Below are 21015 nucleotides of genomic sequence, written 5' to 3'. Positions count from 1 at the left end.
GTGGTTAAGTCATCGGGATTTGAACACACTTGTGTTCTTGAGCAAGATACTTAACCATAAGCTGTTACAATCTCAAAAATTCAAAATCACTGAAACTGTGCATATCACAGCAAGAAGAAGGCCCAACAATAATTATTTTGTGGACTGTACTGCATTATTTGTTTTACATTTAAATTATTTCAGATGGAATTTAATTAGGGTCAAACAATGCTAAAAAAAAGCCTAGATTACACCAGAGAGCATCTACGACCTAGTGGCTACAGACCCAACGCCGTATTTGCTATGACTATCAATGTCCCCACTCCCCCATCTTTCATATTGTTACACACATTTTTAGTTATTTAATAAATCAACGTAAAGCGACAGTTAATAAAGATCGAGTATCAAACCTGTTTTTTTTTCTTTCTTGCTATACATCTTGTGATTGGGATTCAGGGCTTATTTTGTGTTATTCCCATTCATCTGTGTTTTGGCAGATAATAATCTTTATATCCATTGCAAATTCAACATTAAAAATCAATGTGGTACCTCCCTGCTGCTAAAATAAAGGAAGCAAACTGCCTCTAGGTGAGGTAGTTCATCTGCTCTATAGTGGCAAAAATAATGGTTTTAAATTCTACCAAAGTAGTATGGATTTTTTCCCCCCGAGTAAGCAATTTTTAACACACATCATTGTCATGGGTAAGACACAAATAATGTTCTTTATTCCTAATGCAAGTCAGACTTCGATTGATTATTTTGTGGTTGGAACAACTCGGGGAGGAAACAAAACATTTCATGGCAACGAAAAGCAACAACAGTAACATGCAAGTTGAAATGTTTTATTTTATTTTGTTTCTTCCAAATAATATTATGTTTTATACATTGAAATTATATTTTGAAGGATCAAAAATGCCATTGTGAGGGAACCTGTTCAATTGTGTCTTTACCTGTCCCTTAAGTGCTCCACAGTGTGATTGGGTTCGTTCTTGTTTATTAGCAACTGCTGTATTTTATTTTTAAGAAGGATGATATTTTTCATTCTTAGTTTTTGCTTCAATTGCAATTTAAGTTGGTTGTTTTTGTTCAAAATTGACACTAATTCATAAATATATGTATGTCAATGATGTAGTGGTATTTAATGATGTCATATAGACTGCGTTTGGTGCATTAGGATGAATCAGATAGATATACAGTGACCACTTAAACCTTTTGCCAGAGGCCTAGTAGAATTTCAATCAATAATTGGCCCAGTCCTCAGCCTCATGGGTCATGCATTCACAGCTAGGGTAAAAAAAATACAACGATAAAAGGCTCTTGGGTCAGTTCGCTTCACTCCGATTATGTACATTAACATATAACAGTGGTTTACAGTATTAATCATTGGTGATATTTGTGTGGTTTGCAAGGTTTGATCTTAATGTAAATTGAAAGTTATTTCAAGGAAAAAAAGCCTGCTTCTGAAGCATGCCACTGTCCTTCAAAATATGCCTCACTGTATGAAAAGTAAATTTAAAGCCAAATAACACGGGGGCATGGTATAATTGAAATTTAAAAAAGAATTAAACAACGAGATTGCAATTGGAATTGCAAGCCCGAGTTGCCACGAGTAAATTTATTAATAGCTCTTTCTATTATAATTATGGAGAAATGGGTAGAACCCACATCTGTCTCAAATTAGATCAAATATGAAATTCAGTTATTCTATCCCCAAAACGTGACATTTTGTGATTCATTCGTTTTTGTTTATTCTTTCTTAAAGTTATTTGCAAAAAGATATAATCCTATTAAAAATTGTATTTGGCAGAGGCCAATTAGAATTCTTGGACATCTGCTGTTGTTTAAAAACATCAACCCGCTATTTTAATTAGCCAGGAATATGCTAATTAACCATTCCATGCTTGAGCCCCCTCCTTTACCCATACTGCAAACCTTACCCTACCCACACCAACAAGTTTTCTTGAGAACAAATAACCGACATATACGTCGTTGGTACAATGCTTGTTTCCAAACAACCAAAGATCCAACTGGGTATGCCTTTGTCCTGTTTCCTGGATTATCTCCGTGTTTGCCTTGTGTATGCCTCTGCTGTTGGACACCTTTCATTTTAAAAGTGTTGTTTCTTTTTGAAAACAAAAACCATGATGAGGTGTGTGGGGAGTGAGAACTAGCTCAAAAATCTCATCTACCTGGTGAGTGCAATGACAAAGGAAGTCACTCCATGCCTGCAAACCTAGTCACTCGGTAGGCCTAAAACCAAACTGCCCGTTTTCATTTCAGTAACTATTTCTTTCTTTCCCTAGTATTCCATTGTGGAACCAGTTAGAACACACTCCATAATTACCATAATGTTGTTTAAAAAAATGTTTTCCCTGTTTGCGCACACATTCTTTGTTTGAAGATGCCAAACTTTATTTACCAATTCAACTACATGTTTTTTTTAATAAGCAAAAGAATAATAAAACCCGGATGATAACTTTAATAGGAATAATTTAGTGAGTGCGTGTTAAAATCATGAGTACCAAATTAGACCATGTGAACTTTGTTTACTACAAGTGTGACCTTGTGCGTTCTTTGGGTATTCTGACAGGCAAGATACTGCACAGGTCATATGGGAACATATGGGAAAGTTGACATTTTGAGTTAAAATTTCTATATAAATCCAAGTATTATGGAGTAAAAGCTAGACAAGTTTTGAGGTGTGCCTCTTTCATATCGAAAGTTGATAGGATTTAGACAGTGCAATTTCCTTTAAATATAAGATATTATTATGTGTACAAATCGTGCCTGCAGGATTCCAGGCTCTGTGGCTTTGTAAACATGTGATGTCACAGGTCACATCGTCTATACACTAAACCTTTTGACCCCTTGCACGCACAACACACGCGGCGACTGTGCCACGCTCACAATGATGGCAGTAGGTTCACTAATCCTCCAATCAGATTCGCAGAATGGAGAGGTGATAAAAACCTATACTGCACAGCTAATATCACTACCTGCGTCTTGTGTGTTCTATGGTCACGCAGCAAGTTTGCTTGAAGATAAATACATTATCACACACACGCTCGTGGAAATACGGAAAATATAGCGCGTCTGGCATGCGTCCCATATCCAACTCGCCCTTCGGCCTCATTGGATATGGGATGCAGAAGCGCTATATTTTTTCCGCATTCCACTCGCGCTTGTGTGATAACTTATATTATCTTCCAGTACGCGCTAATCCACCAATCAGAAGCTCGAACTACTAGGGGGATAAAAACATATATGCTACGACCTCTGTTTTATATCCTACTTCCTCTGTTTTTATTACACAGTGCGTATTGTGAAATGTCATTTTGTCACGCTCCGTATACGGACAGTGCAAAAATTACATTCTAAATCTGAACTAACGCTCTGAAGTTTTAAATTTTGCACGTTGCAAGTGAGACTGGAAGAAATTTGTTATGCTAAGCAAAACAAGCAATCGCTAGTATGACATGGTTTTGGGGCTGGTAACCTTGTTCTGATCAAAACATAAGTTATCACACAAATGCGAGTGGAATACGGAAAAATATAGCGCTTCTGCGTCCCATATCCAACGAGGACGAAGGCGAAGGTGGATATGGGACGCAGACGTGCTATATTTTTTAACGAATTTATCTTCCAGTTTCACGTACGTCAACGCGCAAAGTTTCAAATTTCAGGACGTTATTTTGCGACGAAGCGCACAAAGTTTAGAATTTAATTTTTGCACTGTCTGTATATGGTGCGTTACGCATTGACATTCAGTCACAATACTCACTGTGTAATAAAAACAGAGGAAGTAGGACATAAAACAGAGGAAGTAGTATATATGTTTTTATCCCCCTATAGTAGTTCGAGCATCTGATTGGTGGATTAGCGCGTACTGGAAGATAAAAAGTATTAATGATTATAGGAAAAACAGCATCTAACCTTTTGTCAAGAAACTATTGAAGATTTAATAAATCATTTGAAGCAAAATTTGTAGATGTTTTTAGATCAATTTAAATAAATATAATGCATATTTGTATTACTATTTGCTGGTTTTTTTTGTTGGATTGTAGGCCTATAACAGCTATATCAAGTCTCTTGTAAGTCATTCTTTTTCTAAATGTGTGACGTTCAATTTATTAAAATTTTCTTTGGTAAATAAAATTTGATCACATAAATCCCAAATTTCTGGTTTGCTATAAAAAATAAAAAACAACACTTTTTTTCAAACGAAAGCTATACTTTAAATCTAGCTTCTCATCACAACCACTCTCTGCGGGCTAGCTGATTACTGGCTAAATTCTCACTCCTTTTTATACGGCATTATTTATGCATAACGGTCTGTACATTTTCTATGATTGGCTAGGTTTGTTGTCTTAGCTGTACGCGTGCCGAGTTCACATAATATTATTCTACAGGGAGCTAGCTTGCTCAATGACTTGAGGTATACAGGCAGTACGCGGCGGCATCACCGATACTTGGGAGACTGTGCTCATTGAACCGTGTGTTTGACATCATATCGACCGGCTGTTCGCTGGCTGCTCATAATAAACCAGCAGTCCATTGCTTGCCGTGTGTGTGCGTATCTCTGCCTCTCAACTGTCATAGTACGTACGCTCCTTCACTACACACTCGCATCTCATAACATTAACCCATTAAGTACACAGTCAAGCCTTCACTCTAGCTAGCTGACGGTACAATGACGATCATGGCAGCGACGCAAGTAAGCACCGGTCAGGAAACCATTCCCCATCAAATGCCGGCTCAACAACAGCAACAACAGCCACTAAAATCTTGCATGCCAAGTCCACCACAAACCATTCCAATGAAAGATCATGATGCCATCAAGCTTTTCGTTGGTCAGATTCCAAGGAATTTGGAAGAAAAAGAAATTCGGCCCATCTTCGAAGAGCACGGTCGTATTTATGAGCTAACAATTCTGAAGGATCGCTATACCGGCATGCACAAAGGTATGGTTAGCTAGTCATCAGCTGGCTACGTTTTCAGGATTGCATCTTTCATGATTTTTATGTGAATGTTATAATTATGTTGGGAGCTACATGCTGTCACCAACGTATTAATTACAAAAACACAATGTAATATAATTGCAACAACCAATTTCTTTACAGCGTAGTGAAAGTGGAATGTGTCGTTAATTTAAAACTATCTGTATCTCAATTTTGACTCAGGCTGTGCCTTTTTGACATATTGTGATCGTGAAAGCGCCATTCGTGCACAGACAGCACTACACGGACAGAAAACACTACCCGGGGTATGTAAATGCTTAAAATCTTGAATACATCATATCTTCGTAATAAACCAGTTCTCACCACATGAACAGAATTATATGGCCACGAGGGCTACAGCTTTGCCAAATTTCATTCATAATTCACGGTGCTTTGTTCCCTTTATCGTAGTCGCGTGCCATCGACTGGCTGGCATGTCATTGTTTGTGTTGTATTTTCTATTGTTTGTTTTTGTGAACTTTGTGTTAGAGCTTGAAAGTCGTTCATGGGTTCACCACTGACTCCCCGTTACTGCTGGCTCACAGTCAAACCATAGTTGGATAATTACTATACTACGCTTTCGTGTTATGTTAGCACCCTCGTGTTTTGATGTTTGATGTTCTAAGTATGGGTAGCTTGTGACAAGTTGTGCACTACATGTAAATAAAATGTACAAGATTAAAATGTACAAGTTGTTGGTAAACTTGAGAGAATTTTTATTTTTCATTTTTGTGTTTGTTTTTTTATTTTTGGGAATTGCTGTGCCATTATTCTTTTCATTTCAACCACAAATGTGCACTTTGTCTTTGTCATTCTCTTAATAAAGAATACTAAGATTTGTTGTCTTTATAATTGAACAGTTTCAGTAGAGCATTTTGTTAATAAGTGCAAGTATGCTTCTTTGATAAGTTTCTTCCTTCAGATTAACAAAAAAAAAGTAGGGGTGTGATGTTGGTTCAATTTTGTTACTCTGCTTTTTAATTGCTGCCAATGAGACAAATTAAGTCTGAAATGCGTTATAAAAACTAACAGACATAAATCATTTTGTTTTAAGGATCAGCCAGAAGTTACAATGATTGTTGAAATTAAATAGTTTTCATCAAGTCATTTTTTCTGAAAAAAAACAACAACTAACTTAAGAAATCAACTTTTTGCATTTCCCCATAGTAGAATATGTAGGCCTAATTTTTGAAAATGGTTGATTTTGTAAATTTTGTAAATTTTCACACTTTTGAACAAGATTAAATTTACAAACTAGGATGAGATTTAAGTAACTATATACAGCCTTAGGTTTTTGATTCCTAGCAACAAAAAAAAGCTCTTCATGTACCAGCCTGTCCAGATTTCATCAAACAATGTGGACTTGGTAGGTATTTTGACTGGAAAGTCAATAAAGGGTTACCAAATTGCATCAATCATGCTGACGTTTTTTCAAAGGTTGTAAATGTATTTAAGTACCTGAATTCAGCCAATAGTGTTTCAAAATCTAAAGAATATGTAAACCAGTTGTTTAACAAATATTTAATTCACCCTCAAATTACCCCAAATTACCGCTTTTTTCTTATCCATTTAACAAAAATAATTGACTATCTTCAGCTCAAAAATTGTTTCCAATATTATAAGCAGCCTGCATGTCATACACATGTTAAACATTTTTGGTGGATACAGATATATTTAAAAAACTAGTTAATTTAAATGCTTTAATCAGTTAAAAGCCATTATTATAGCAATAATCTTTGTTTAAAAACCATGGGTTATAAGGGAAGGGACTGGCTTTCCCACAAGAAGATGGAAACACAAAGGACATATCAAGGATGGGTAGAGGTGGAAAAAGGTAATTAATTAGTGAATGAGGCACAAGCTAAAAAGGGGGTATTTTTTTAGTCTCGGCTTTACCATTAAAAAAAACCCCAAAAAACAATTCAAAATCATTTAAATTTTGTAATTTAATTCTTCTCTTTTGGTGAAGTTGCATGCCAGTGCCTGTATATTGTTGTTAGGGGGTCTTTAATTCAATGTTTCTACCTTAGTCCTATTATAGAACTAACTATTTAGGCCCGTTTCTGGAGCGGAAAATTTTCAAAGCTTCATAACTCAAATCTTACTTGCAACAAGCCATTAATTTCAACAGAATCACATTCTATGGCGGCATACATTTTTCTGCGATGGGTTTTGGTCCTCATAATATTCCTTACAAATCCGTAATTTTCGTGAAATGATGCAACATTAAAAATTCCTGTTTTGATCGTTTTCTCACAGTGTTGTCTGTTGCCGTGCGTACGCTTATACATTCGCGTGCAAGACGCATGAATTCTTGGCCAATATCTTGACTGCCTACGTTAACACGCAAACGCAACGCAATATTTGGGCGTCTTGCGTACACACAGCAGACTGTGAGACAACGAACAAAAATGAGAATTTCTTAACGTTGGGAGCTGCATTATTTCATGAAAATGACGGATTCGTGAAGAATATATGACAATCAAAACCCACCGCAGAAAAATATATGCTGCCATGGAGTGTGAATCTGTTGAAATTAGTGGCTTGTTGCAGGTAAGATTTGGGTTATGAAGCTGTGAAAATTTTCCGCCCCAGAAATGTACCCTGATGTCCAGGACGTCACTGTAGTACAATACGAAAGTGTAAGGCCGCCAGGGCTACCTTAGTATGCTATTTAAGAAGGAGTTATTTGTCTGGATGAATGGTTCTGGTAGTTTCAGCTTTGGTTCTGTTCAGGTTTATTAGGTAGTTGTAAATGGGACTCGTTTAGCTCAGGTACACATTTAACATTCTAATTAGCAACTTGAGGAGCTGTTATGCTTTTATGACATGAGTTAAATGACACCAGTCCTTGTATGCATTAATCAATAAATCAATGTTCACATCTGCCTTTAAAGACATTTTGGCTACATGGAACAAGGGATTGTCTTTTCTTTGTCCTAATGTATTTAAGATAGCAGATGGGATCTTGCCACAGAATACAGTGTTCTCTGCTTTGTGATAACTTTTAAATCCCTTCAAGTAGGCCTATGGAGCACAGTTTTTAGTTTAAGACATTGCTGTACTTTCTCCTGGCGATGACCTGTCACGATGTCAAAACATCTGATAGTGATAGTTTGCTACTAACAAAGCTTTATGTTTGCAGATTGTGGTTGATTTTTAATTTTTTAATTTTTTTTAATATCATTTTTTATTTTTTTATATTTTATTATTATATAAATATATAGGGGTTTACTGAAACAGGCATAACAATTTACCAGCACAGAATAAGTATATTATATTTATTGACCAAACAAACAGCGGACAAGCTGCCAATTACAGGAAAGGATAAAAAACAATTAGAAATATTCATATAGCCTATATAAAAACAATCTGATATATGTACAAAGTTAACAATTAAAATAGAAACATCTTAGGAAAGAAAATTAAAGCATACAATGTATAATTGAAACCAGAATTAAGTTCCTTGTTAAGAATGTTGCTGATTTTCCCCAGGGGAAACAAACAATGTAAATCAGATCAAAGTATGATGATCGGATCCTGTAATTGTAAAACAAAATATATCACAATGTACATTAGACAAAACAGCTGCAAAAATTCCCTGGATGTTTAATGCAAAATACCTGGAATACTTTCTAACCCTGGTGCAAAAGGCCTAATAAATCTCTGTATGCTTGATTTCAACCCTTATAATATTTATTAGTGATATGACACTGTAGACGAGTGCATGTGGACCATGACTATTTTGACAGTTTGAATTGCCTATTCAAGCTTGGTGAGGTAGGTAGCCCCAAAAACTTGGTCTTTGGATGGTCTTTGTTAGCCAGCTGTTAAAGCTGCCAAGTGATACAGCTTGCACAAAGACCTTGCATGTGCCATTGTTTACTCTGGCACAAGAGGTTGCCCTTTGTCCCCTCCTTTCTCTATGGCTCAAGCATGGAGGAAAAACCCAAGGTTCATAACCTTTTTTTGTGACCTTATAGAAATAATCTTTCAACAGGCAAATGTAGTTTGACCCACTTAGACTCAAATATGACTGAGCCCACTAAGATCAGCACTTCAACCCTTTTTGAATAATGTTTGTTTTAAAGCAATTTAAAAGGACATGCATGTTTTCAACATTGGCAACTATAACAACATTCAGTTAACAGATTGGCACATAACAGGCGTGATATTTTAATAATCTAATTTCTTGTCTGTACCAACTCCAAACTTGGTTTGTGGATTGGCCTAGTATAGGGATCCCCCAGAAGCCTAATGTTGTTGTTGGACCCCCATACAAGGTCATTATGGTTAAAACAGAAGAAATGTTATCCAAGCTATAACTCCGTATAGGACTAGGACATGGTTTGAGGATCCCCCAGAAGCCTATTGTTTTTTTGACCCCCTCAGTTAAATATTAAGCCCATTATGGCTAAAACACAAAAATGTTGCAGAGCAATTACTCCAAAAGGACTAGATGTATCAACTCTGTACTTGGTTTGTGGACTGGTCTTAAGATCCTGCAAAAGCCTTTTTGGACCCCCATGACAAATGTAAATGTCATTATGGCTTAAAAAAAAGAGAGATTAATCTCAGCGGGGCATTTGTGTATTTTTTACCATGGAGTAAGGAAGAGAAGGAGCTCGAACGAAGGGACTTCAAAAGTCAAACCCAGAACTCAGTACCGCGGTCATTTAATGACACCTCGTAATCACCCACATACCTTATACAGACAAAGGGCGACCTGGCGTATGCGAGTTTGCGCATGCGCACTTGGTTCTTCACTCAACTATGGTGTCGTATGTCGTATGGTGCCCACCAAATCGAAAAACACAATTGAATACCAACCACCCTCGTGTGCTAATACCCAAATTTTGAACCACCACTAGTGACTGGAGAGTCACAAAAAATGTAAAAATATGCCATGATGTTTCTGTAAAACACCCCAAACGGTAAATGAAAACGTGTATATTCACAATTCTTGTCTCCAATGATTCAACTTTACACGAAGGCAACGGCGTAGTCTGGCGGTACCACACCTACTGTACAAAGAGATCTAATCCTGCTTGTTAATCGGCCGTCCAGCTTGAGGTCTCCTATCTTTTTCCACTGGTCAGACAGGGGCATTGTCGGGGTATTCTTTTGTTACTCTGCGGTTTTGCGGGTCCTTCGAGCTCCTTCTCTTCCTTCCTATAGGGAGACCCTTCCTCCCCAAAACGAGACAACTCAGACAAGTATGTGGTAGTGGTAGCACACAAAACCTAACCTAACCTAATTAAAAGACAGTGCTAGTTTAAAAGCCAACGAAAATCAGACCAATTTTATGTGATGAAAGGGCCTAATGTATGCATCTGATTCTGAATGTTGAATAACAACATAAAGCTTCATTCAACTTTAGCCAACAGAAAGATTGCAATAATTTTGTTGCTAGTACATGTACTGTAATTTTTAAGCTTGCAAGTGTCGCGGGATCAAACAATGTCATGTCAAATTGGATTTGACTTAATAATGTGTGCTATCACTGTTGAGCTTTTTCTTTGAAAAATAATTATATTACAAACATTTTTTATATTTATAGTCAGCACTTAATACCAACACGCAGAAATGTGACGTAAACGTGTATAGAACCTCAACAATGAAATGTTGAGTCACAAGAATGTAAAGTATAAGAGGTTTTATGAACCAAGTACGTATATTATCTTTTTGATTGGTTGCAGACTTGGATTGGCAAGAGGTACGGTACACATGTACAATTTTTGATAAGACCTCCACCAAGAAAAAGAATGACCAAATATGGTAAACTCTCTCTTTACTGATATCAAATGGGTCAATACAAGGTCAACCTTCAGGAAACGCATTTAACAGTACACACACTCCTTGATTTAAACCTTTTTAAAATTATAGAGGAAAAAATGAAAACACTGTAGCAGTAAAGGTATACTGATAACAATTAACATACAACACGTTTGTGAAAAGGGCAATACCATGGTTACAGACCGATTTCCTTTTTCACCTTGGATGAAAACCTAAAGTTCAACTACATTATATTTGTAGGAGATTGCACACAGTGTTATCAAGAACTGAATGCACAGTGTATCAACTAGTTTAAGAGCATGGCAAGGATACATTTGCTTAAATGTTTTTTCCCCCTGAATTGTTTTTATTGAAAGAAAAAATTTGATTCTGCACTTTAAACTCTTACATCTTTGAACCTGTTTAGAAGTTCACAATTATGCCTAATGAGTATTTTTTTAATATTACAATAAAATTAGTTGCAATCAGGTCAAGTACAAGAATTATTCAGAACTTAAAAGCAAACCATCTCAATGGGAATGAGATTGTTTTTATGTAGATGTACACATACAAGTAGACTTTCACTAGTTTTGTCAGTTCTGTGCATTCCATCCCTAAACGATGGAGCCATGGGCATGATGGAGTTGATAAAGCTGTGTACAGTATGCACTGCAGCCAGCTTGTCAAAAGCTTTTTTTTTACTGAAAATATTCAGTATTCATAAGAGTGTGCAAGTCTCGCGTGTATTTGAACTTCCAGGACCATTGTGGTCCCAACTTTATGGAGTTTTGCGTTGGGGAGATTTTGTTTTGTCTATTATTTTAGTTTAACTTAATTTATGACCTTGAAAGAAATTACATTTTGTTGAAAATGTAATACTAATTAACAACATATATAAAGTAAAAAATAAATAAAAAAACACACAAAGAAAAACCTCAGGTCAGGTTACTTGAAAAAAATTAAGAATTTGTGCCCACCCTGATCCATAGATATAGAATACAATATATATTATTTTAATTCCATATCTATGCCCCAATCACGAAACTTACGCAGACGTTTGTTTTGGTCGCGCGGGGTGAAAAACCTTTTTGTTCATCGTTTAGGCGCCGGCTTCCTCTTTAAAGCCATTGAACACTTTCTGAACAGAACGTGCGGAAACAAGGGCTGGATTTTCCCGTTATTTTCTCCCGACTCGATGACCGATTAAACCTAAATTTTCACAGGTTTGTTATTTTTGTATAAGTTGTGATACACGAAGTGTGGGCCTTTAGACAATACTGTTTACCGATGTTGTGCGATTGCTTTAAACTGCGTCACGTGTTAAGATAACGATCTCAGCGTCCATGTAGGATGTCGCTGTAAACAAGACCATATATGGACAAGTTAGTTTATACGTGCGCACCTGTTACCTCAAAATTGATACATTTTCAGCGCGTACGCGCAAGTGTGCGAAGTTGCAATGAAACTAACATGAATATAAATAAGCATGCGATACAGTGCAATGCACACCAATACTGATTTAGGGGCCACTTAATCGCTATTTTCCAAAGCTGGTCTTTATACCAACCATTAATACACCCTCCACGTGACCGGGTTTTGACCAATCAGAGACTTGAAACCGTTCAAGGTATTTATTAATAAGGGAATCAATGTGTGGTGAAGAGGTTTTCAACAAGTGGTTTAAACCCACAGAGGCCTGGTTCTTGATAATTTTACTGAGACAAAGTCGAGGTAAATTATCAAGAACCAGGCCTCGGCGGGTTTAAAGGAACACGTTGCCTTGGATCAGTCGAGTTGGTCTTTGAAAAGCGTTTGTAACCGTTTTTTATAAAATGCATATGGGTAGAAAGATGTTGTAAAAGTAGAATACAATGATCCACACAAACATGCCTCGAAATTGCGTGGTTTTCCTTTAACCTTGTCGACTAACACGTCGGCCATTTATGGGGGTCAAAATTTTGACTCCCATAAATGGCCGACCATGTTAGTTCGCACAGTAGAAGGAAAACCACGCAATTTCGAGGCAAACTTGTGTGGATCATTGTATTCTACTTTTAAAACATCTTTCCAACCATATGCATTTTATAAAAAACGGTTACAAACGCTTTTGTTTTGACCAACTCGTCCGATCCAAGGCAACGTGTTCCTTTAAACCACTAGTTGAAAACCGATTCAATACACTTTGATTCCCATTCATAAATTTTCAGTCAAAAAACATCAACACTTTTTGGTCAAAAAGTAAAATAATTGCAAAAATTATAATTGTTCAATGATTTCTTTCAACACAACACCCCGCAAGCTATGAAATGGTAAGGCTCTCGGATAAACAACTCCTTATAAGGAGATTGCTGTGCGCGTCGCGCGTATCGCGTGAGGTAACACAAGCCGTTGCTCTCGACCAACAGGAATGAAGAAACTGTCTTATAAGCACAGGTGCAAAGCTCGTGTGTCACGCCCATGTTTCAACACTTTTTGCTGGTGTTATATCATCAACCCCAAAACCCCCACGTGATGCCCTCTCGACTAATTAGAATGGATACACTGTCTTAGGTATTTATGAATAAGCATTAGTACAGAAAAATAGCTTGAGTAGGGTAAGAGGTAGGCTTTAACTTAGCGTAAAATACATTCAGTATGGATGGGCTTTTGATGTCACTTGGAAGCTTGTTCCTGTTGGCTGCACTAGAGTAGTGTTTGAATCAATCATGTGTTTGAAAACTTATGTCATTACACTAACATATATTTTGAGTATTACCAAATGTGTACGGTGCGTTTAAGAGAAAGCCTGAAGCCAGTCACAACCATTAACTAAATGAAAATTGACGTTGTTAAATAAGGTAGGGAGGCTCTTATCCCAGAGAAGTGTATTAGTATCTGCATGCAGGATAAAAGAGAACTTGTACCAGAAGTCTGAAATGATGCTAGATTGTTTTTGACACATTCAGAACAATTTGAGAGATAGCTTTCAAACCAATCATGTGCTATGCCACGGATCCCATAGAAGTCAAGTTTCTTCTTGAATGTAAGGAAGCATTACTTTTGTTCGTTGTAATGTTTTGCTCTTACACTTTATTTTTCTTTATTTAGCATATATATCAAAGAGTTTTTAAAAGAGCTCAACAAAGCTTGATAACAAATGTACCCGAGTGGTGGCTAAAGTCACTACCACAAAAACTTGCATGGTACACCAAGGAAATATTGTGTGTCGTTGTAAAATCTAGCATTATGGATACAAACATTTTGCACAGTATGGAGAGGCGATGGGACTCAAAAACTAAGTAATTTCTTTTTAGATTTGTTTACCATGTCTACTGATTATAATGATATTCAGTTTGAGAAATTATCTATACTTAATCCCTTCAGTCACATGGTTGTGTGATCAAAGACACTATTAATTCAATGTCATTTTCTCAGGATCTTAGGATGGTAATTGGTTGTGTAATTTCCCATTAGGAGGTAGTTAGTTCAGGGTGTGGAGGTTATGGTTGGACTGTAGAAGCAAACAAGACAATGGAGCATGTGCTTCATTATGCGTTCAATGGCTGTACTATAATTAAAGTCTGCTGCTCATTACTAGAGAAACCAAAATTCATGAGCATAGCCTTTTAGAAGGAATCCATGTAGAGTAGTCTATGACGCACTATGTATTATGCCAACAATTTTCTAAATTATAGCAACCTCTTCTCAGGATGGGTATACTGTAGACTAATGAAAATATTATTGAGGTTAGGCCTGAGCAAAAAACAAAAACAAAAACATGTTCACTGTATTGTTTTACTAAGGTTAACATGCATACAGTACATTATGAATGTAACTTAAAGGTTCTTTAGAACATTTTGTATAAAAAATCTTACAAACAAACTTGTTATTAAAAAGAACTGTCAGTATTTTTTGCTGTTCTTCATGTGGAGATATATATTATCCAGCATCACATCGTGTACAAATATGGCAGGGTAAAAATGTTTTTTTAAGCTCAGTAAAACCGAGGGTATAGACTAAAAATCTTTTAGTTAGACTTGAGGGAAGCCAATGATGGAAACAATTGACACAATCATGCAGTAGAGCAGCAGAAGCAATGACCTTTCACTCCATTGTGTACCTAGGGTTTTCCTTAAAGCATTTTTATTGCTGGATCTCTGTAGATTCACATAAAGAATGATGAATAAAGTATATGGGTGTGTACATGTATGGGTAAATCTAAAATTAGTTCTGTTTTGTTTGATGTTTAATTGCTTTGGATCAGTGACATACATCACATTAGTAGGTGTTGAAAATTACTATGCTTGATAGATAATATGAATAATAAGTAGACATTATGTTATTCAGAATCAGAGAACATGATAAGATCGTCAAGTGGATGGACAAAATAACATTGTGTATTTTTTGGAGTATTTAGAAATAATACATAGGAGTAATTACATGGCAGAAGGTTTTTGATAAAACAATTTTTTCTGCCTCTTGTAACTCATATCTAGTGTATAATGTGGAAGTGAAATTTCTCTAAGTGCATACAGTACACATTTATATGTGAATAGAAAAGAATGTTTGTTGTGCTTAGATTCCATTTATCTGAATCAATTCTAGTTTAGGGCATCAAATAAATTATTTGTTTTACAATTCTCTTAAAAAACTGATATTTAAAAATGTGCAAATCTGATGACTGTAAGAAATGAAATCTTAATGTATAGGGTTTATACACGACAGCATACACGCACACAATATGTTCATTATGAAGCAGAGTTTCTGTCTTCAGCATGAGTGTTCATTGGTGAACTATAATACCGTATGTCTTGACCATTCATTGATATGACAGTGCGTGAGTCATGTTGATTTGCATAATTAATTCACAGCTTCATTGACTCTGTTTTTCAGATGCATGGCCATTATGTTTGGCTGAACCCCGCTAGGAAATTATAATGCGGTACTTGATATGACATTTTAAGATCAATGCTGACTCTCACTAAATTATTGAACAAGATTTTACTCATTCATACATGTACGTTGTAGAATTACATGTACTCCTGATTGTTTTAACCAAAATGTTTGGACACATACAAAATATATTATCCATGTTTTCAGTGCATTTTAAGTGAAACAGTTCTTTAGTAAGACTGTTTAATAATGTGGGGTGTATCCTACATAATACAGACCTTCATTTGCAGAAAATGTTGGTAATTTACATGATCTTTGCACATGGGCGTGGACATGCTACATGATGTACAACATCACATGATGTACAACACCAGAAGCATTATTTCTTTCTAAAAGCCTTTTCTTAAGTGCAAATTACAAAAATGTATGTACATACTTGGTACATACATACATGTAATGCATCAAACCTGCAAGGATTTGTGCCGATTCATTCAAGTAACTAGTGTTTATGATTGATATTTTGGTTTTGTTTGTTCTCTTTTCTAGATGAATCGTCCCATGCAAGTCAAGCCTGCAGACAGTGAGAGTAGAGGAGGTTTGTGTAACATTTAAAAGCAATAGTTTTTATACAAAACCTCAAATAGTCAAATATGTTCATGTTCTACTCAATTTCAAGGACATGTACATGACATACTTGTTTCTTTGTCCACTTTGTTCTTTACTGAAGTACTGATACTTACATAAATTTGCATTTTTTCATCTTGGAGAAAAAAAGTATTGTTTGAATAGTTTGCCAAAAGCAAATAAATGTATAACAATTGATTTTACCCTTAATTTGTTTACTCCGTGCTTTTTAATTCCTGCAGGACAAAATTCACAGGCTCCTTGGGTGGGATTGGAAGTCACAACTTCCATATTCACAGGCTCCTTGGGTGGGATTGGAAGTCACAACTTCCATATTCACAGGCTCCTTGGGTGGGATTGGAAGTCACAACTTCCATATTCTAGAGAAGATATTTATGTGTCTTTTAAAATACAACTAATGAAATGATAGCATTAGGGAGGCAATGTTCTACACCAATTGACCGGTGCTAAGATTCACTGAACACTATGGTCTCTTGAAGTTCTTGTTAGCCATTTGTTTTGAAAAACACACAGTATTGCCCTGGTTTTTAATAGTGATTAATTGCTGCGATGTCAGATAGCTGTCTGCGTTGAGCTCATGCTAGAAAAGTCTTGGTTTGTTATCTTTTTTTCTGTTCTTTTTAAAACTTGTCTTATTTGTTCTGTCCAAAATCCCATAGCTTTTGTGCAAAGATTGTCTGGACCGCAAATTTTTTACCGTGTCATGCAATGTCACATTAAAAATGCACTATTCATGTCAAATATCTGTAGAAGTGCAAGTGGAGTTGAATCTTGGTATGTCCATAGTCACAGAGACCTTAACAATAATAATAATAAAACCATTTGTACAGCGCCTTTTCCTAAGGTTGCAAAACATTTGGAGAATGACAGGAACAAAATTGCAATGTGAATGCAACCAAAAATCAGGAGGAAAACCAAGACTAGGCAAAGCCTGCAGCACAAATAGTGGTGTCATTAGGATGTCATCTCTATGGAAGTACAAGTCTGATTAAACTGAATCTTGTGGGGCCTATTTTTCCATTGAAAATACCCCACAAGGGCACTCCTGTAGACCCACTTTCCTGCATGCAGTCCGTTAGGATGATACACACTACACTCAATCAAGGCTTGGACGAATGCTTTTAATATAACCTAAAGCTTTTGATGTGTTTCTTTATTTTCCTATTTTTCAATGGATTTTTAATATGGCAAATGGAGGAAGTTATTTTGTTTGTGATGGCTAATTGCAGGCTGTAGCTTTGACATTCTTGAGTGTGTGCTTATCCACTTGGGGATGAACGGGGAAATTTGTACACAGTGTATGCTACATGCTGTGATTTGCCTGTAGTTGGCATCGCAGCAAAGAGCTACTATCCAAACTGAAAAAAAATGGGTCTGATCGTTGGATGAGGCTGTCTTCATGTAATGGGAACGGCTACGTGGGCGTGTTAATACTATCCAATGCAGTGCTTAGTATATATATCACTTAACTCATTCTTATAATGCAAGACAAATCAAGGAAAAAACACTATGTTTGCAATGACTACATACTGTACAGTACGTGTGCATGAGATATGAACATGGGTTACATACTGTTATATTTAAATGAGTGTATCTTGTAGCAGGCATGCTACTCTCACTACTTAAGTCTGATTTCTGATTTTGTTTTGCCCTTGGACATCTTTGGACATGTTGGAAATGTCCGACTGTTATTATTCCTAGCCTGAAGGGTCCATTAAAGCTAAAACCAACTGTACAGTGTACATGTCGGTCGGTTCTTAACATCCATCCATGCCTGCCATGCCTGCTGCAGCTTGATGACAATATTGAATGAAATTATGGATCTCTGTTTTTACTTCCAGAGGACAGGAAGTTGTTTGTTGGAATGTTGAATAAGCATCACTCTGATGAAGATGTACGTGCCATGTTTAGTCGATTTGGCAAGATTGATGAGTGTACAGTATTACGTGATGCTAATGGAGTAAGCAGAGGTAAGACAGTCAAAAGTGATCAAGAGAAAGATGGCAAACATTTGCTGTAGTGTTGTGGTTTGGTTCACATTTGGTTATAATTGTCTTTATTATTACTGTTTGCATGCATTGCTATTTTGTAGTGAACTTATTAAACCACTGCATAAATCTTTTTCAATAAAAATAGAAGAATCTAACTTCAGTTAAAAGCAACCAAGCTAACACTTTTTGATTATTTTGCTACATTTTAACAATTTGTGGTTTCCAAAGCAAAATGTTTTGACTCAAATTTTGTTGTGTGAATGGATGATTTGTTTTGTAGAATTTAGATTACAGTAACTATGACATTTATTCCATTGTGTCATTTAGGGTGTGCATTCATCAAATTTAACTCAAGGAAGGAAGCATTAGCTGCCATTAACAGCATTAATGGAACCGTTTCTATGCCAGTAAGTAACCAAATTAGTTTTTATTTATTGAAGGTGCTGCACACAACAGTTAAAATGGCACAGACATGTATTAAGGAAACACAATTTCAATAAAGCTTTCCCTCTTGAAGATTTAAAGCATTAATTTACTTCTTAAACCTGTGAAAAACCTAAAACGAGGAAAATCCTGTCAAGGTGTGTATTTCGTAGTCTTTGGTAGGAATCCTTTTGATTATTAAACAATGAAATTCTTTGCGACTCTTAACAATAAATAAAAATCTAAAATATAATGACGCTTAAATCGCATGGGCGTCACCATTGTTTTCACATCAAGTGGTGCCCGCACCCTGCTGAATGGACGCGTCTCGGGGTTAATTTCAGGGTACTCAGGGGTTTGGGGTTTGTGCTGTGTGTGACGTCACAGTCAAAGCACGAGTGTGTAGTAACTTTGGGGTTTTGAGATCAATGGTTGTTTCATATACTCGTCAGGCGCCCTTTGTGTTGCTATACAGTCATAGCGTGAGCGTCCAGTAACTTGGTGCGTACATTGGAAGCAAAGAACAATGCACAGGATCATTCCGGGGGATCACAACAGAGGCTCTGAATGGGAAAACATGAGTTATGGGCAAAGAGTGCATGCAAAGAACAGTCCAAGCACGGGATCACTGGGACAGAGGCGTGAGTTAGATGTGGGACGGGTCAGGAGGAAGGGGCACACAGTGGGAGCGGCCACAAAAAATGACTCAGAATATGAACAGAGCTATGGTAGGGAAATGAAACATAAAAAGGGACTATGAAGATATGGGATATGGGAAAGGAAAGTATTAAACCGAACTGGGAAAAATCAAACTGTAAAAATGGGGATAGAGCCACTATAAGCGGGACCCGTGCAAAACTGGAAAACATTTTAACGGGGTATGAAAGATACGTGGAAAGAACCACTAGCAGGACCCGCGCGAAACTGGAAAACATGAGTTTTGGGCAAACAGTGGCAAGCAAAGAACAATGCCAACGTATGGGTTCACGGGGACGGGAGGCATGGGATTATGGGATGGGAGAGCGAAGGGGAACAGGGTGGGACAGAGAGTGGAGGATTGGCAAAATAAATGACCGGAAAAAATAACCGGGGCTTGGATAATAATAAAGGAAAGGAAAAAAAGAAAAAGGGACTTAAAACTGATACAGGACAGCAAAATGATAAATTGAACGGGAACAAAATAAACGAAACGGGTATATACAGGACTGGGAAGAACCACTTGCGGGACCTGCACAAAATTTAGCACTATGAATCATGGTGGTTGGCCCCCACTCCTTTCGCGTTCAGACCTGCTATTTCTTGGTTAGGCTTCTGCCAGCCAGCACTATGAATCATGGTGGGGAAAATAAAACCGTAGGAACGGGATAGAGCCACCAAGCGTGACTCGCGCAAAACTGGAAAACATCAGAACGGGGTATAAACGAGACTAGGAAAGAACCACTTACGGGACCCGCGCGAAACTGGAAACCATGAGTTATGGGCAAACATTAGCAAGCAACTAACAAGGCCAACACACGGGATATAGCGTGGACGGGAGGCAAGGAGGTACGGGGTTATGGGACGGGGAGAGGGAAGGGGCACACGGTGGGACGGAGGAGGAACGGCAAAATAAATGACAGGGGAAAAATAAACGGGGCTGGGATGGGAATATAATGAGGGTAAGAAAGAAAGAAAAAACGGGACTTGAAAACGATACAGGACAGAAAAATGGTAAAGTGAACGGGAACAAAATAAACGAAACAGGTATACACGGGACTGGGAAGAACCACTAGCAGGACCCGCGCGAAACTAGAAAACATAGATGGGACCGACAAATAAAAAGAAACGGGTAAAAAGACGGACAAGTGTACGGTTTCTAATTTCACAAAGCACTAATACTCAGAGGGTCCCTCCACTTACCTCTCCCTTTTCACCACGTTACGCGCAGAATTATATACACAATGATTTCTAGCGGGTTCCGCAACTGGGTATACCGGGACTGGGAAAGAACCACTAGCTGGTCGCCCGAAAATGGAAAACATGGGCATAAAAAGGCACGCAGAGAACAATACGGGATCGCGGGGACGAAGGCTCACATACAGTGGCTCGGTTTTGATATGGGACGGAAGAGGGAAGGGCTCAAGGTGGGACAGGGGACTGGGTAATTAACGGGGCTGGGGATAATAGGTTAGGGTAAAAAAAGACTTATAAACGATACAGGAATAGGAAAGAAATGAACTGAACGTGGAAAAAACCAAAAACGAAAATAAACGGGACTGGGAAAGAACCACTTGCGGGACCCGCACGACAAAGTGGAAAATATGGATTGGGAGATCGACAAATAATAAGAAACG

The 21015-nt window shown here is 37.2% G+C and overlaps 1 protein-coding gene across 7 annotated transcripts in view; it reads left to right on the top strand.

The window, feature by feature from the left end:
* The first annotated feature begins 4469 nt into the window (after nt 1–4469).
* Nucleotides 4470–21015, top strand: part of LOC139936975 (CUGBP Elav-like family member 3-A) — a 45938-nt gene continuing 29392 nt past the window's right edge. For all 7 annotated transcript variants that reach the window (XM_071931869.1, XM_071931871.1, XM_071931868.1 and 4 more), the window contains exons 1-5: nt 4470–4940; nt 5160–5242; nt 16170–16218; nt 18110–18238; nt 18587–18666. In XM_071931869.1, coding sequence (XP_071787970.1) covers nt 4670–4940; nt 5160–5242; nt 16170–16218; nt 18110–18238; nt 18587–18666 — 612 coding nt within the window. In that variant the 5' untranslated portion in view covers nt 4470–4669. The remainder of the gene's footprint in view (nt 4941–5159; nt 5243–16169; nt 16219–18109; nt 18239–18586; nt 18667–21015) is intronic.

This window comes from Asterias amurensis, chromosome 5 (assembly GCF_032118995.1).
Source record: "Asterias amurensis chromosome 5, ASM3211899v1".
Lineage (NCBI taxonomy): Eukaryota > Metazoa > Echinodermata > Asteroidea > Forcipulatida > Asteriidae > Asterias > Asterias amurensis.
Note: the sequence above shows the minus strand (reverse complement) of the source record. Positions and strands in the feature narration are given on the sequence as shown.